A 19,037-nucleotide genomic window follows, 5' to 3' on the forward strand; every position below is an offset into this window, starting at 1 on the left:
AATCGTATAGGTAAGAGAAGACTATAAAGAACAAAAAACTCCACAAAAATTCATTATCTTTGACATAAGAGGCACTATTTCCATAAAACAAAAGTAAAATGTTATATATATAAAAAAAGTAAACAGCCAACAAGGTCTTGGGAATAGACACATAGACACACACACACACACACACACACACACACACACACACACATATATATGGGCTTGGGGGGGAATCAGTAGAAGGGTAAGAAGGTAGAATGAGAAAATCTAGACTGAAAATAGAACAAAAAAGATGAGTAAAAAGAAAAAAAAATTAATGGAATAATACAGAAGGTTCAATGGGGGAGGGGGGGAACAACAATGGGAAATGGGAAAGAAAGCAAACAAAAACAAAAAAAAAGAGAGAAAATTTCCCAGAATAGGAAACCATAATCATTCTGCATTAAAGGGCCTATCTAGTGCCCAACAAAATCAATCCAACACACAAGATGGCTGCCCCCATGTGGACACAAGATGGCTGGCAGGGGAGGACAGTTGTGGGCAATCAGGCCAGCAGGTGAGGGCAGTTGGGGGCAATCAGGCCAGCAAGGGAGGGCAGTTAGGGGTGACCGGGCCAGCAGGGAAGGGCAGATGGGGGCGACCAGGCCAGCAGGGGAGAGCAGTTAGGGGCGACCAAGCCAACAGGGGAAGGCAGTTGGGGTGACCAGGCCTGCAGGGGAGGACAGTGGGGGGGGGGGGGGGGGACAAGGCCTGCAGGGGAAGGCATTTCAGGGCAATCGGGCTGGCAGGGGAGCAGTTAGGCGTTGATCAGGCTGGCAGGGGAGTTGTTAGGGGATGATCAGGCTGGCAGGCAGAAGCAGTTAGGGGCAATCAGGCAGGCAGGCGAATGGTTGGGAGCCAGGAGTCCTGGATTTTGAGAGGGATCTGACCTAAACGGGCAGTCAGACATCCCTCAAGGGGTCCCAGATTGGAGAGGGTGCAGGCTGGGCTGAGAGACCCCACCCCCTCACCACCCCTTGCACGAATTTCGTGCACTGGGTCTCTAGTTTATTATAAAAAGAGAGGGAGAGGGGGAAAAAAGCAAGTCCTATAAAAAATAACATCAGAATAGGACTTAATAGCAATATTGGAAACTAGAAAACAGCACAATAACAATTTCAAAATTCTTTTTCTTAGAATAATAAAAGACAATTTCAAAATTCTAAGAAAAAGTGACATCAACCTAGAATTCTATCCCTTGACATATCAGCAATAAGAATAAAGGACATTTTTTAGATACACAGACCCCAAAATGTAAGTCCTTTCCACATACTTTTCTCAGGGAGCTCCTGGAGATTCATTACCAAAGCAAAGAGATAAAACATGAGTAGACACACTGGATACAGGAAATGGAATAACACAAAAAGAAAAACAAAGGAATACCAAGAGGATAAGAAAACAAATTCCACAATGATAACTGCATAAGGAGGCCTATCAGCAGTCAGTTTGTAGCCAGAAGACTAGAAGCATTAGAACGAAGGTCCTCTCCTCCCCCAATTATTTGCTCAGCAAGGAACAACACGCTTATTATAATAATATTGATTATATCTGGAAGCATACAGAAAGGTGATGAAATCAGGCAGAAGAGAAACATGTGAGATTAAAAACGAATTGTCCAAAGTAGGAAATCAATAGATAATATGGCAATAACTTAAAAAATGTAAACATACACATGCTTAGACAAAGCATTTCTACTTTAGGAATCTAGGATACAAAGTACTCAGAGATACGGAAAGATATATCCAGTAGTTGCAATATAAGCCTTTGGTGTACTGTCTCTTTAAACATTTTTCCTGTATTAGTTCAATTTAAAATATTAAAAGATTAAATAGATCCAGAGACATAGAAGCATGGAACAGCCTGTGGAATCTCAAAGGGAAGGTGGGGGAGGGTGGGTGGGTGGAAAGAGATCAACCAAAGAACCTGTATGCATATATGCATAACCCATGGATGTAGACAATAGGGTGATGGCGGCTTGGGGTGGGGGGTGGGTGCTGGAAGTGGGCTAGAAAAATAGAAAAGGTCAATGGGGGTAAAAAGGGGGCATACCATATTTTCCGGCGTATAAGACGACTTTTTAACCCAGGAAAATCTTATACGCCCAGTCATCTTATACGCCGAAAAATACGGTATGTAATACTTTCAACAATGAAAATTTTTTTTTTTAATGTTAAAAGATTGGCAAATGAACAATCATTTATGCTTTAGGTTAAAATATTTAATGTATATGTGTTATTTTAAAAGGATTCCCTGCTTTAAAACCCAACCTTTTCAATTAAACAACTAACCACATGTGCTTCATATAAACTGATTTCTACTATGGTAAATTAAATAGGTTTTTGCCCAAAGAGTCTTTCATGCCTACTGAGGATATCATCTTGAGGCCATGTTATTAAGGTGATCAAATACAAGTTAACAAAAAATAAGTACAGAACTGTAAGACATACAGAAAACTGGGCTACCTATTTATTTTCCTATGATGATTTATCCTGCTAGTTAAAAACAAACAAACACCTAAGCCTAGCTCATTTAATATTTATCTCTTGAAAAAATGTCCTACTTTTAAAAGATCGAGTTTTTAATGAACACTGATTTATTTAAATTTGAAGGGAAACTATATTAAACATTCAGAGTTTAATGAAACAAAAGGGTAACATCTTTACCTTCTCCGCGGGGACCTGCTTCTTCTTCTAGGAGACCTGCTCCGCCTGAGTGGGGAGCGAGACCTCCTTCTAATGGGAGATCTACTTGTTCTTCTTCGGGTTGGAGACCACCTACTTATCGGGCTGGCATCTTTTGATCTCTCACGTCTACTGAGGATATCGTCACGAGGTCGTGTTCTTAAGGGGACCAAATACAAGTAAATAGGAAAATGAATTAAGTCAAAATAAATGTATTTCTTCTACATGTAATGGACATCTTAAAAAAAGGGCATGCTATTACAGTGATTTCTTAAAATAATTTTTTTACTTTTAGGTATTATTCTAATTTTCTATCATTAATGTTTATATAACTTTCGAATCATGCAAAAATGTTACTATGAAAAAAATTCTATTTTTCCAAAATGTTTATTAGAAGGAAGACACCTTTAAAAATAAATATTCACAGTGCTTGCTTTGGCAACACATACATTAAAACTGGAACAATACAGAGATCAGCATGACCCCTGCACAAGGATAACATGCAAATTCATAAAGTGTACCATATTTTTAAAATATAAATAAAAATAAATGCTCATAAACTTAAAAAGAAAAAGAAATAGCATGCTAAACTAAAGATAGTAAACACAAATTAACATGTTTCGTAACAAAACTTAAATCCAAATGATTACAATGATATCTGGGTGTTATGAAAGGCACACACACAAAAAGCCTATTTACTACTGTCTCAGAATTTGAAGAATTATAAAAGATTATTCTTAAGGTTAAAGCCACTGACTCCAATTCCAGATAAATAACTCAAAACTTCCCCAAGTGAGTGATATTACATTTCCTAAGTTTAAAGACTGTTTTATTTCTAAATTTTGACATTTTTGCAATTAAGAGTCTTATTTTTAACATACCAATTACATATAATAGCATCTTACAATCAACGTCAACCTTAGAGCAGAGTAAATATAAAAAGGGCAATCCATCTAGTCATGGAAGTAAATATTGGTATAAATTTCCTACAAGAAAATTTGGCAATATTTTTCTAAAACGTAAATATATATAACAGTAAACTTTGTAGTTTCATGTCTGTGAACTTATTTTACAAAGAAACCTCACACATAAACCACGGATATCTTTGCATACAATCATGAAAAATTGTAATCAACCTAAATATTCATTAGTATCAAGTGAATGCATAAATAAGTGGAACAACAAATCAATGTTTCTTTCTCTCTTGCTAAAGAAAAAAAAATCAATCAATTTTAAAAAGTAATTTTAAAAGATCTGTATGTATTATCAGATAAGTGTTTGATGAAAAATGCAAATCACTGTTAACATGAACAGTATGACTCCATTTTTGCAAGAAAAAACATTAATATAATTGTATGGCCATAGAAAGGACTAGAAAGATTCTTCTTAGGAGTAGCAGTGGAAGAAGAATAGAGGGAAAGAATTTACATGCTTCTGCATTTTTTAATTTCTCTTTAATTAAAATTTCTTCTGTAATTAAAAAAATATTTGTTTAAAAAAATTCAACTCTAGTCCTTAATAAATTCTTCAAAATATCCTTCACAAACTGAAAGCAAATTGAAGGAGACCAGGATCATTAAGAAACACTTTACATAACATAATCAGTAACACTAACAACTGCCTCAATGCAAGAAAGCTAACGGGACCATTTCATTACAATGTAACTTAGAAGTAAAGAGTCAAGAGTATCTCTTAAAACAGAGCTCTTTAAAAAGAGCATTATTGAAATTTCTTGAAAAATATGATAAACTCTAGCTTATTTATTTAAACCCATAGACAGTAAATGTTAATATATAATAATAAATGAACAGGAATTCATATCCTTACACAGAATAAGCCAACATTCCCTTAAGTGAAACTTGGCCATAATTTCACATGCCTAATCACTGAATATAAAAATACTTAAAAATCTGTTTCTAAAGTACTTTATTTAGACTAGTCTAAACAATTCCCTACCTCTCCCTTCCAAAATCCTTTCTGTGTCTTAAATATTACTTCTATGATCCTAGTAAATAGGTTCAATCTATTTTTTCCATTTATAAATTAAGCATGACAGTCACTTCCCTGAGAGAGTCACGAGAATTTGAGAAAAGAACTGATGGACCAAATGTATTATACAAATATGAATTATTTTCATTATTATTAGTAAAAACCAAAATAGTTTCTTATACCATTCTTCCTAAACTTAAGGTTTTTTTTGCAACAATCAGATTATAAATATTTGAATTGACAAAAAAAAAAAATATTTCCACTTTCAATTTCATTGTGTTTTGGAGCCAAAAGCAATTATAGTTTCAATTTATAGTTAGAATTCAAAATCATGCCAATTCAAGAGAATAGACAGATCACAAACCTTAAAACTGATACCTCCTTTTTTAACTTTTTAAAGTTGAAAATTTCAGCCTATATTATTCAATAAAGTGATAAACCCCTCTAGGAAATATACTCCCTCCCCATAAATGGGTATACAGAGCTGTCAAAAGTACTTGGATTTAAAGGAAAGAGTCTACAAATTAGATACTAAATTAAGAACTTGAAAACAAAAGTTTCTATCATCAAGTTCAGTATTCGTAAATTGTCCACATCCAAGATACACGATGACCAAAGTACAAATGTTAATACAGTAAATGGAATGGATTATACCTAAAACTATAACTCATTATTATCTCATCTTTCATTGTCCACAAGTTCTAGTTTCTCCTTTAAAATCTGGTGCATTGGTAAAAAGCACTAACATTTTGAAAACAAGTTACCTTGGGGAAGAAAGTCGTCTCCTTTCTGGTTCTCTTCGTTTTCTTTCCAAGGATCTGCTCTTGGCTCTTCTACCGGGAGACAGAGTTCGAGAAGGTGACTTGCTCTGCTTAGACCTTCTATCATTTAAAAGTGGAGATCTGCTTCTTCTGGATTTATCACGTTGTTTTGGAGACAAACTTCTTCTTTTAGGACTACGACCAGGTCTTCTACTGGGTGACCTATTTTCTTTCCCAGAAGAAGCATCTTTAGAGGGAGATTTAATTGGCTTCTTTTCTTTATCAGTTTCAGACCGTTTTGATTTTCTCTCTTTGGACCTTGACCTTCTGTCTTTGGATTTACCTCTTAAGTCAACTGGGGATCTGGATTTTTTGCCTCGATCACGACTTCTACTTTCATTTATAACTGGGGATTTTTTTCTATCTTTTGACTTACTTTTATCTTCAATCTTAACCTTGTCATCAGTAGGAGATCTGGCCTTCCCAATTTTCTCTTGAGACCGCCTTCTGAGGGTAGGAGATTTTGATTTTCTTGCTTGATCTTGAGACTTACTTCTTTTGGATGGACTTTTAGACTTTTTCCTCTCCTTTGATTTGCTCCTAGTTGTCTTCTCTTTAACTATTTCAACACCTCCCTTACTTTTCTTTTTGTCAGACCTATGTCTAGTCCGTTCTTTGGATCTGCTTTTACTTCGCTTTTTTGTACTATTTTTATTGTCCATAAGTTCAAGTTTCCCCTTGGTAGTGGAAGATCTAGTACTAGACCTATTTCCATTTCTTGCCTTTTCATGAATTTCCCCTTCTTCTTCAGAGCCAGATTCATAACCTTGTAATATGAGCCCCATCCCTGACTGGACCTTTCCTTCCATTAACTCATTATCAAGTTCAGCTTTTATCAAGGCTCTCTGTTTTTCCAAGTCTTCCAGCAAAGCTAAATCATCAAGTTTAGTTCTTTTTGCTGGAGACAAACCTTCTTTGTCCGAAGCATCAATAACTTCTTTTCTTTTGTGTTTCTTATGTTTATGCTTATGTTTATGTTTTTTATCCTTGTCTTCTTCTAAGGAATGTTTATGTTTCTTATGTTTACTTCTGTGTTTATGCTTCTTTTTTTTGTGACGACTGTGCTTATTTTGAGATTGGTCTTCTGATACTTCTCCATTTTCTTCATGTACACTCTTTTCAGAATTATCAGCATCTTCCATCCTATAAAAAAGTATCAAACACGTTTTAAAATCATATAATTTATCAAGCATTCAGGGTCATAACAAAATAATGATGATAAAATACATTTCAATCTAATACACAAAAGAATCCCTCATTTTCTTCTATTAAACACATAGACTATTTGGGAGACTAATCTCTTTTTCCACTTTAAATTCAGAAGCATACTTAAAAAAAAAATCTCTAGGGCCAATACTGAGCATACCCAAAATAAGCACTCCATCATGTGCACTGGTGGCTGATGTTAATAGTGTAAATACACCTACAAGTGTTAAAACTTCATAGTAAACTAACCAGGAGTTAAAGACTCTTGACCTGTAGCAGCCACTGAGCAATCATGTCGTTGAGCCACATCAAAGGGTCTTTTGCAGGTCAACAATAATTCAAAATCAGCAATTTCACATGGTCTAACCCCGTGGTTGGCAAACTGCGGCTCTTTGGCCCCTTGAGTGTGGCTCTTCCACAAAATACCACGGCCTGGGCGAGTCTATTTTGAAGAAGTGGCATTAGCAGAAGTTTAAGTTTAAAAAAAATTGGCTCTCAAAAGAAATTTCAATCGTTGTACTGTTGATATTTGGCTCTGTTGACTAATGAGTTTGCCAACCACTGGTCTAACCCAATATTGGTTCAGCTAAATTTCAAATGAACAGATTAATTTCCCAAAATATGTTCGGTGGCTTTTGTACTTAACGGTTTGGGCTATGCTTAAAGAATTTATGATTCTAAATTATTTTGCTAAATCCATGCTGTTCAGTATTCCCAGGTTAAACACAGGCTACAACAGCAGTATTTAAATTTACCCTTTATAGTCACTCCATACTGTATTATCACATCCTAGAATATGATATCAAAACCAGACTTTAATTTATCTGAATTAAGGACATCATACTATTTTTGGAGGAAAATATAAATTATTTTGTCAAAATCCTTCAAATTCCTGTACTTTCAGTAAGTTTATCAAATAGCTCCTTGCAAGTTAAGAATAAATCTATTCATTCAATCTCTTTTATCATTTTTTAAAAACCACCTATACTTAAATGTAGATATTAAGGTGTGTAGCAGGAAAACAAACATGTACAAGACCAATACCTGCCTTCCTCAAGAAATGATAGTCCAGTGGAAAACAAAGTGTAATGATAATTACACAAATAAGGGCATTATGGGATAATGACATGAATAAAGGCATTATCAGAACACTAAAGGATCACCTAAAATCATTTTGAAAATGGTCAAGGGAAGTATCTTAAATGAGATTACAGGGGGGAAAAGAACAAGCTATTTGTTAAGCAGGTACTTTGGGTAGAATAAGAAATGCTATCGGGAAGGTACATTAATTGAAAGTAACACTGTAACATTCTCCTAAAGAATGAGTAAAAAATTAACCAGAAGGGGAAAGAGGTACTTTAGGGTGAAAAAAAGTGAAAAGGGGCATAGTTATATATAGCCAACTGTAAGCAGATCAGTGCTGTCAGGGCATCAAACATGTGGAAATAACTGGTCTAATGAAGGTTAAGATCTCAGTGGACCAATTCCAGATGACAAGATATAGCATGAGATTCTGGGAGCGAGTGGCTGAGATACAGTTATAGGCTCACTGGAATCAAAGGCCTAGGAACTGCAAGGTAAGGTTGTTGGATGGATGGTCTGTAATGTGATGACATTGCCATTATGGCAGGGTTGAAGAAGAGTCTGACCTTCCAGCCAAGTCTGTGCTCAATAAAGGACACACTGGAGGTTTGCTTGAAAAGTTTTCAATTAACAATGAGGGGGGTACAGAATATGGAGAACATAAATACCACATAGCAAGAACTTTGAATTTTTTAGGTGTCAGATTACCAATATCCATTTCTGGTACTATAGACTCTGGGAAATAAAAAAGCATTAAAATAGAGCTGCAGAGGAAGCTGTGTCTTCTGGTGAGAGTCAGGTTTTAGTTTGAGCTTACTTCTTTCTAATAGGGTATGAGAAGATAGGATAAATATAGTAATGTTCTCTGGATCATCAAATGTTCTCAAAAGACTTGGAAAAAGAAAGCATAATATCTTTGTATTAAAACAAACAAACATGAAAACATAGCTTGATTGTGCAGGAGGGAAAAATCACAAAACTAGAAGGTAGGTTACACCCTCCTATAGGCAGCCCTTGCCCAGAAATCTTTCATGCCACAATCCATGTGAGACATATGAACCTTGACTCACAGGGGGAAAAGTCCGAGACAAATTGAATTAAGCTAATTCAAGATATGGGGATAGGTATGGAGAACTTTTTAAAGGTTGAGAATGATTTTCAGGTAAAACACTTAAGTGCTTAAAGTATAAAATTCAGGTCAAGCTTCTAGTAACTGAAAGACCCTTTAAGTAAAGAAGAATAGTTGGATGGTTGGGCAGTTTCCACAGACAAACTACCTGAATTCAAATTCTGGATTCAACTTACTAGTTTTGCAAGACTTAGGCAAGTTTAAGATTTCTCTGATCTGTAGGCACCTCATATATAAAGTGGAAAAATTATTAAAATAATAGCATCTACCCCAAAGCTTGTGAAGATCCACAAGGCAATTGTTAGGGTTTACAACAATGCCTAGCACAAACCAAGTGCCAAAAAAGTAAGCTGTTATTATTGTTCAGATACTGGATAAATAAATATATATTTTTTGACACTGGAGCTGGCAGGGCTGATACTAAGAATGTTATTTTAAGGAACACCATCAAAGATCATGAATGCTAGTCAAACTACCTTATTAAAATGTCATCTCCAACATGGCACACCTCGTATAAACTTAGGCAAGTTGCTTCTCTGTGCCTCAGTTTCCTCAACTGTAAAAACTGGAGAAATAATAGTATTGACAAATCAGAGATTTGTCTTGGCAATGGTTCACACAAAGTACTCAAGAAATATTGTCTCTCCATATGTCTCCAGGACTGATGAGATATTAAAGCTCAAGGGGGCTTAAGGAATGTGCCTAAGGTCACACAGCAAGCTAACAAGAAGGCTGGTATTACATTCCAAATTAGTCAAGAGCTCTTCCTTATGACGGAAGATGCTTTTATTTATTTTTTATTTTTTAAAAATACATTTTATTGATTTTTTACAGAGAGGAAGAGAGAGGGATAGAGAGTTAGAAACATCGATGAGAGAGAAACATCGATGAGCTGCCTCTTGCACACCCCCTAATGGGGATGTGCCCGCAACCAAGATACATGCCCTTGACCAGAATCGAACCTCGGACCCTTGAGTCCACAGGCCGACACTCTATCCACTGAGCCAAACTGGTTTCGGCTGGAAGATGCTTTTAAAATGACAGCGTATCACTACTCTGCATGACACTTGATTATTGCCTCCTACTCCATTCAGTCAAAACTAAAATGCTTTACAAGGCCTCATAAAATCTGCCTAACTTCAACATTTTGAGCCTACTACTTTCCTCTCACACTCATCCACTTCAGCTACACTGCTCTCCTTGAACAACAGGTATACCTCAGGGCCTTGGTACTTGTACTTACTGTTTCTTCTGCCTAAAATGCTTTCCTTAGCTAGTTGTATACTAGGTGTACCAGTTAATAATGCGGATTTTTTTCACTAGATGGAGTTACACGTATCTATACTAATAAAAGAGTAATATGATAATTAGACCAGAAGACCTTCTGACATCCTTCCGGACAAAGCCATGGTGGTGGGGCCGAGGCAGAGGAAGTTAGGGGAGATCAGGCTGAGAGGGGAGAGCAGTTGGGGGCAATCAGGCCGGCAGGGGAGAGCAGTTAGGGGGATTGGGCTGGCAGGGGAGGGCAGTTGGGGGCGATCAGGCTGGCAGGGGAGGGGCAGTTGGGGGTGATCAGGCCAGAGGGTGGAGGTGGTTAAGGGCAATCAGGCAGGCAGGCAGAGTGGTCAGGGGCGATCAAGCAGGCAGGCGAGCAGTTAGGAGCCAGTGGTCCCAGATTGCAAGAGGGATGTCTGACTGTGGAATCAGGCCTAAACCGGCAGTCAGACATCCCCTGAGGGGTCCTGGATTGGATAGAGTCCAGGCCGGGCTGAGGGACACCCCCCCCCCACCATGCATGAATTTCGTGCACCGGGCCTCTAGTGTTGATATATATGCGATTTGATATGTATGCTATTTTGTTGTATTGACAACAAGCTTCAAAACTTTATATGTCAAATTTGCTGAAGTTGTTAACATCATAGATATTTTTACACCTAAAAATGTCAAATTTCATGCCAAAAGAAGAGCATTTGCAGGAAGTTTTAATTCATTACTTTATTTGGAAGAAAAAGTTATCATATACTTCAAGAAGCTTATGGTGAACATGCTCCATCTCAAATACTTGTGAACGCTGGTTTAAACTCTTTAAAAGTGATGATTTCTATGTGAAAGACAAAGAACGTCCAGGTCAACTGAAAAAGTTTGAAGACCAACAATTACAAGCATTATTGGATGAAGATGCGTGTCAAACTCAAAAACAACTTGCAGAAATATTAAACGTTGCTCAGCAAACAATTTCTGATCGTTTACAAGCAATGGGAAAGATTTTAAAGGAAGGAAAATGGGTGCCACATCAACTGAAAAGACAAATGGAAAACCGAAAAGTCATCAGTAAAATGTAGCTTCAACAGCATGAAAGTCTTTTTTGCATCGAATTGTGACTGGCGATGAAAAGTGGATTTATTTTGAGAATCCCAAATGCACAAAATCATGGGTTGATCCAGGTCAACCATCAACATCGATTGCAAGGCCAAATCTCTTTAGAAAGAAGACAATGCTCTGCGTTTGGTGGGATCAGGAAGGTGTGGTGTATTATGAGCTTCTAAAACCAGGTGAAACCGTTAATACTGATTGCTACCGACAACAAATAATCAACTTGAACCATGCTTTGATCATGAAACTACCAGAATGTGCCAGAAGACACGGCAAAGTAATTTTGCTTTATGATGACACACCATCACACACTTCAAAACCAGTTAACCCTTTGCACTCGCTTGCTTTTTTCTCGATTCCTTTATTCTACTCGGGATTTAATTTTTTAAATACCCCAGATTTTACAAAGTGCGGAAGTAGAATAAAAAACTGGAGTTTCTTTTCATACAAACTTATTTATTTGGATTTTTTAATATTTCAAATTATTGATACATTCAAAGAGTAATTTGCACTTGACATCCGAGTGCAAAAGGTTAAAGACACATTAAAAGATCTTGCCTGGGAAGTATTAACCCACCCGCCATATTCACCAGACCTTGCTCCTTCAGATTAACATTTGTTCCAATCAATGGCACACACACTTGCTGAGCAACACTTCAAAATGTACGAAGAAGAGGAAAATTTGGTCTCTGAATGGTTTGCCTCTAAACAATTAAAGTTCTATTGGGATGGTATCCACAAATTACCTAAAAATGGGGGAAATGTGTAGCCAACAATTGACATTACTTTGAATAATGTCTCTCTTGAAATTATCTTGTTTTCTTTGATTACAAAATCCGCCATTATTAACTGGTACACCTAGTACAGTGGTAGGCAAACCGCGGCTCGCGATCCACATGCAGCTCTTTGGCCCCTTGAGTGTGGCTCAGCGTTAGAACCACTTCTTCAAAATAGACTCGCCCAGGCCCAAAACCGACTTCTGCGCATGGGCCACGAAGTTTCAATCGCACTGTACGTGCACGCCCGCACGTGGTATTTTGTGGAAGAGCCACACTCAAGGGGCCAAAGAGCTGCATGTGGCTCGTGAGCCACGGTTTGCCGACCACTGACCTAGTATATTGCTGGTTCTTTTGCCAACCTCAATTCTTTATGTAAATTATACTTCCTCAGTCAAGTTTCCCTGACCAGTTCATTTTCATCGCAACACCCACCCTACCACACACATTGCCTTTCTTTACTTAATTTTTCTCCAAGTTGCCACCACCTAATATAATTCTGTTGGTCTCTTCCTATTGTAACACAAACATTATGAGAGCAAAATTTTAATGTTTAATCCACTGCTCTATCCCTAAAGCCTATATTATCTAACCTATAGAAGGTACTCAATAAGTTCTTGTTGGATCCATTAAATGATCCTATATAAAGAGTAATATGCAAAATCGAACAGCAGAACGACCAGTTGCTATGACACGCAATAACCACCAGGGGGCAGACACTCAGCTCAGAAGCTGCCCCCTGGTGGTCAGTGCGCTCCCACAGGGGGAGCGCTGCTCAGCCAGAAGCCGGGCTCATGGCTGGAGAGCGCAGCAGCAGTGGCGGGAGCCTCTCCTGGGTCTCAGACTGCAAGAGGGCGCAGGCCAGGCTGAGGGACACCCCTCCCACCCCAGTGCACGAACGTCGTGCACTGGGTCTCTAGTTTATATAAAATAACATATAAAAACTGTATTTAATACACAACAGATGGTTTATACTGGCTATCCCATACTCTTACCCTTGACAGCAAACATTTTGTTCTTGCTCAGGTATCTCCAGTGCTTCACAGTACACATACCTACTTCTTGAATGCAATACCCCAAATGATTTAATCACCTCCCTCAGCAATAAAATCCTGCTATTTGAACCTTTTTCTAAAGCTTTCTATAATTTACAAGTCTGCCAAGTTTCACTCAAAATTCTTAAAAATTTACCAAAAGCTTATCTAGCTCCTAATGCTTCTGAGAATCAGGATGTACATCATGATGCCCAGTGTTTGAGTCATTCCCATGAGTGACCCCAGTTTCTATTGTTTAAATGTTATTTCAAGAAATAATTAGGTTAATGATAAAAATGCTACAAGCATCTTAGGGCCAGTTAGGTTAACCTTAATAATCCTAGAGTTCTCCCACACTGGAGTTAGGCACAGAGCAGACATTCATCCTCCTCAGTTGATCTCTAAGGCAAATTTCATAGAAAATAACTGCAGTCTGACTAGGTAAATCAGGAAAACTTGAACTCAACTAGTCAATGGGATAACATTATATTATAAAAACCCAGTGGCCATAACGACCAAAGACCGTTGTGGGTGGGCGGGGCTGTGCGATTTTGCACGCTGGGCTTCTAGTCCTATCTAATAAAGAAGGAATATGCTAATTGATCATCACTCCGTCACAAAGATGGCTGCACCCACAGCTGAGGCTAAGTTCCCATAAGGAGCCTTAACGAGCCATCAGCAGGGACCTGAGGCTACGCCCTCCCCCACCCCTGTGGGGCTTGACAGGGGACCTCACGGTGTGCTTCCCGACCTGGTGCTGGGGTAGGGGACCTCAGGCTGCTCCCCCACCCCAGCGCCAGGCCAGAGGACCTCAGGCCGTGCCCCCCACCAGGTGGGGCTTGACAGGGGACTTCAGGCTGTGCCCGCCACCCCGGGCACCAGGCCGGGGGTCCTCAGGCCGCACCCCCCGCCCCAGCACTGGGCCAGGGGACCTGAAGCTGCGCCCCCCTGCCTGGCGGGGCTTGACAGGGGACCTCAGGCCGTGCTCCCCACCCAGCGGGGTTTGATGGGGGACCTCAAGGTGCACCCCCAGTGCTGGGTCTGGGGAACTCTGGCCGTGCCCCCTGCCCAGTGGGACTTGACGGGGGACCTGAGGCTGCATCCCCCTGCCGGTGCCAGGCCGGGCTTGATGGGGGACCTCAGGTCATGCCCCCCACCCAGCAGGGCTTGACATGGGTCTCAGGCCGTGTCCCCCACCTGGCGGGGCTTGATGGGGGACCTCAAGGTATGCCCCTCACCCCGGTCTGGGCTGGGGGACCTGAGGCTACGCCCACTGCCTGGCAGGGCTTGACAAGGGTGGGACTGGCTAGGTCTGGATCTAGCCCAATTGGGAGGGGGGGGCTGGCCGGGTCTGGGTCTCACACAATTTTGAGGTACATGTGGGTGGGCGGGGACTTGACTCTGGGTCCCTTGGTGCGCCCCAGACTCTGACAGGAGGAAGGTTTTCATATACATTTTACTAATTTTCTTTCATCTCTGACACTTCTTTTTTTTTTTAAAATATATTTTATTGATTTATTACAGTGAGGAAGAGAGAGGGATAGAGAGTTAGAAACATCGATGAGAGAGAAACATCGACCAGCTGCCTCCTGCACACCCCCTACTGGGGATGTGCTCGCAACCAAGGTACATGCCCTTGACCGGAATCAAACCTGCGACCTTTCAGTCTGCAGGCCGACGCTCTATCCACTGAGCCAAACCGGTTTCGGCTCTGACACTTCTATTATAGAGAAAGGGCAAACAGCAATATTAAATTATTTCCTCTAATTATTCCCCTTTTAATGTGCATGAATTTCATGCTAAGGCAGCTAATTTAGGTTCATTACTAACAACTTTCTTCTAAAGCTTTAGGGAAAGGTTTCTTATAAGGAAAGTAATAGTATCATCACAAGAAGGGTGAATACAATAAGTAAAATATTCTGAGAGCTAGAGACCACACTCACATAACTTTTACTACAGTATATTGTTATAACTAGAGGTCCGGAGCACAAATTCGTGCACGGGTGGGGTCCGGCCAGCCTGCCCCAATCGGGGCTGATCAGGCCTGCCTGGCCGGGGGGAGGGGACGCAGGAGGTTGGCCAGCCCCACCCTCTGGTCAAACTTCCAGTCAAGGGGACAATTTGCATATTAGCCTTTTATTATATAGGACTGTTCTATTTTATTATTAGTTGTTATTGTTAATCTCAAAAGTTTTTCACAGATATGTATGTATAGGAAAAAACATAGTACAGGTATGCCTTGGAGATATTGCAGGTTTGGTTCCACATCACTAAAAGAAAGTGAATGTCACAATAAAGACAGTAACAATGCTTATAAAAGTTATGTTTACACTATACTTTAGTAAGTATGCAATAGCACTGTCTTTAAAAAAAACTACAATTCCTAAGTTTAAAAATATTGCTAAAAATGTCAACCATCAGCTGAGCTGTTACAGTAGTAACATCAAAGATCGCCAATGACAAATTACCACAGTATAATAACACTAACATTTGAAATAGTGTGAAAATGATCAAAACGTGACATAGAGACATGACATGAGCAAATACTGTTGGAAAAATGGCACCAACAGACTTGCTCAAGGCAGGGTTACTATAAATCTTCAACATGTATAGCTGTATATATAGAATTTGGTACTATCTGTAATTATGGCATTCACTGGAGGTCTGGGAATGTATCCCCTGTGAAAAAGAGGGACTACTGTATATAAATTCCACATATATAAATTTACATTTTGCAATTTAACACTACACATTAGCAGGTATATAGGTCTATACCAACCTGGTATACAACAGGTTTGTCATAAAATACTGACTGAGAGCTGATTAATGTCCTTCAAATCACATTATTTGGAAACAAAGCTAAGTTAAAAGTGCAGGCAATATGAAAGTGTTTAACAGTATTTGTTCATTTGTTTTGTCAAATGCAATGTACCAGTTTTACCCTTCAAACAACCCAGGTCTCGGGGCATCTGGCACAATAGCCATGAACAATTTTAAAATAAAGTGACCAGTTACCAACCACAAGTGTTACTTTAACTTCCTTTTTCACATTGTTTCCCCCTCTTACCCTAGAATATTCTTTGATAACTTATTTGGGGGGCATTCAATTTATGCTTTGGAGACAAAATGGTTAGCAAAGCGAATGCAATTGCTTCTTTATAAGTAATTAAGCCTGTTTCTCTAACAAATCAAACTACTTTAATACAAAACTAATGGAGAAGTAAAAATAAGAATGAATCCCAAAAGACCTTCATCCATCCATCCATCCATCATCTATCTATCTATCTACACACACACACACACACACACACACACACACACTAGTGGCCCGATGCACGAATGAAGATTCGTGCAAGAATGGGCCTTCGTTCCCCTGGCTGCTGGCACTGCCTTCACTCTGGCTGGAGCAGCCTTTACGCTCTAGCCCAGAGCCGCCTTTCTGCCTTCCCATGCTGCCCAGAGGCCCAGAGCAGCTGGGGTGGTGCGGAATGCCTGCATTGCCGTGGCAACGATGCAAGTGCCCCAACCCGTCACCTGCTGCTCAGCACCTGCATATGCAAATTAACCCGCCATCTTTGTTGGGTTAATTTGCATACTCACTCCTGATTGGCTGGTGGGCATCGCGAAGGTATGGTCAATTAGCATGTTACCCTTTTATTAGGTAGATATATATATACATACACACACATATATTTTACACACACACACACACACACTTTTACTGATTTCAGAGAGGAAGGGAGAGAGAAACATCGATGAGAGAGAATCATCAATTGGCCACCTCCTGCATACCCCCACTGGGGATTGAGCCCACAACCCGGGCATGTGCCCTGATCGGGAATTGAACTGCGACCTCCTGGTTCATGGGTCAATGCTCAACACTGAGTCACACTGGCCAGGCAAGACCAACTATTCTTAAAATTATTTCTTTGACCCACATCTTTTCTAAATCAGGTTTGGGATTATATTTCAAAGAATTAGAACTATCACATCAAAAGTGGATCTTTCTGGGACACTGGAAATAAATGAAAATTATTTCAAACCTTAAAGGCTATTTTTAAAATGTATAGTGCCAGACCAGAGCATAAAATAAGTAGGAGCTGGGTTCTAAAACCAGACTGCCTGGGTTTAAATCTTGAGTCTCTCACTTAGTACAACCTTGGCCAAGTTAACTTAATTTTTCTGTGCTTCAGTATCATCATCTGTAAAACATGGGAAATAACAGTATATTCCACCATCGGGCCATCATAAGGATTAAATGAGTTAATATTTGTTCAGTGCTTTGAACAGTTCCTGGTACTTGGTAAGTACAAACAAGTCAATGCATGTAAAAATGTAAATGTTTAGCCCTGGCCGGTTTTGCTCAGTGACTACAGAGCATCAATCTGTGGAATGAGGGTTGAGAGTTCAATTCTGACCAAAGGCACTGACCAAGGGTACCTCAGTCCCTGGCTCTGGTAGGGGCATGTGTGGGAGACGACCAATGGGTGTATCTCTCTCACATCGATGTCTCTCCCCACCCCCCCATTCTTCATCTAAAAAAAAGGGGGTGGGGGTAAATATTCTTGGGTGAGGATTAACAAATATATATATATATGTGTATATATATATATATATATATATATATATTTTTTTTTAATGTAACACACACACACATTTTTTTAAGTAAATGTTTAAAACCATCCAAAAGGCCGAGCTAGCTAATGAGTGACAAATGTAAAAGTCACTAGAAAGCCTTCAGGAAGCTTAAAACTGTTTTTTTAATATTTACTTTTTCTAAATGTTCTACTTTGAATAGTGTCCATATAAATATTCAGTATCCTCTAAAGAACTGTTCAGACACTACAGTATATCCTGCATTTAGTATGAGAAGCATGTACCTGCTTTCATATTCAACTGTTTTCTGTTAAACATTTTCAAATAATTGAAAATGAAACACATATAAACCAAATATTCCATTTATACCCAATGTTCTGTGGGGAAGGGGAAGAAGAATTAAAGACTATCTCAGTATCACTCATATTGCAGAGGCCTAAAAAAGTTATATTACTAACAAACCTATTATTTGAATATGTAAATAAAATGTAGCTGAATGACTCCTCAAAGTGAATCTGAACTGTTCCTGAAATAAAATGAATGAACCATAATACTATAGGACTTTAATTTTTTAAAATGTTTTTTATTGGGTGGGGGCATGCAAGGGAGGGGTGTGGGATGGGAATGGGGGGATGAGGACAAATATGTGATACCTTAATCAATAAAGAAATTTAAACAAAAAAATTTAAAAAATAAAAAATATATATATATTTTTTATTGATTTTAGAGAGAGGAAGGTTGAAAGAACCATAGATGAGTCCACAACCTGGGCTTGTGCCCTGAAGGGGAATCAAACCCAGACCTCTCCGTTCAACCACCGCATAGCATAAGATCTGTACTGTTCTGGCATAAACACTGTAACGGTGCCACACTGTGACCTCGATGAGACACAAAGTGAGACAAAGTCTAGTTAAAACTTTAGACTCCATTTGCTGTCCTCTAAGTCAAATTGTGACGATGATAAAGCAGCTTTCAAAGGTCCTTAATGAAAAACTTCACTGTCTAGCTGAGTAAAGCAAATGATTGAGGAGTCCCACTGGTTGCACAGCAATGAAGTGTTGGGCCGTCTGGTGGCAAAGATTTCGCCTATCTCTCAATCCCAAGTTGCTGGGATATACCTACCGCTTTTCTAAAATGGCTGGAAACAAGTCAGATAATGCTGACGCAAAAACAGTCGATATAAGAATATTGTTTTAAAAACCCATTCTCTTTTATGTTCTTGTTTGAGATTTCCTAACATAAACACGAAAAACAAATACCCTGATTTCAGTTAAGCAATGGTTAGCCTCTGCAACATATACAGGTATGTGTTCCTCTGGGCCACA

The 19,037-nt window shown here is 39.1% G+C and overlaps 1 protein-coding gene and 1 non-coding gene across 4 annotated transcripts in view; one reads left to right on the forward strand and one right to left on the reverse strand.

Annotated features, from left to right (window-relative positions):
• PRPF4B (pre-mRNA processing factor 4B) overlaps positions 1-19,037 on the reverse strand; it is a 57,638-nt gene that overhangs the window by 37,620 nt on the left and 981 nt on the right. For all 3 annotated transcript variants that reach the window (XR_008557122.1, XM_028130191.2, XM_028130202.2), the window contains exons 2-3: positions 5,459-6,658; positions 2,688-2,864 (exon numbers count right to left, since the gene is read on the reverse strand). Coding sequence is in view for 2 of the 3 variants with exons in the window: in XM_028130191.2 (XP_027985992.2) it covers positions 2,688-2,864; positions 5,459-6,658 (1,377 nt within the window). In the remaining variant the exon portion in view is untranslated. The remainder of the gene's footprint in view (positions 1-2,687; positions 2,865-5,458; positions 6,659-19,037) is intronic.
• Positions 3,132-3,235, forward strand: LOC114227569 (U6 spliceosomal RNA). Its single transcript, XR_003613629.1, has one exon. It is a non-coding gene; the product is annotated as a U6 spliceosomal RNA (small nuclear RNA).

Source organism: Eptesicus fuscus, chromosome 9, assembly GCF_027574615.1.
Source record: "Eptesicus fuscus isolate TK198812 chromosome 9, DD_ASM_mEF_20220401, whole genome shotgun sequence".
NCBI classification, from domain to species: Eukaryota; Metazoa; Chordata; class Mammalia; order Chiroptera; family Vespertilionidae; genus Eptesicus; species Eptesicus fuscus.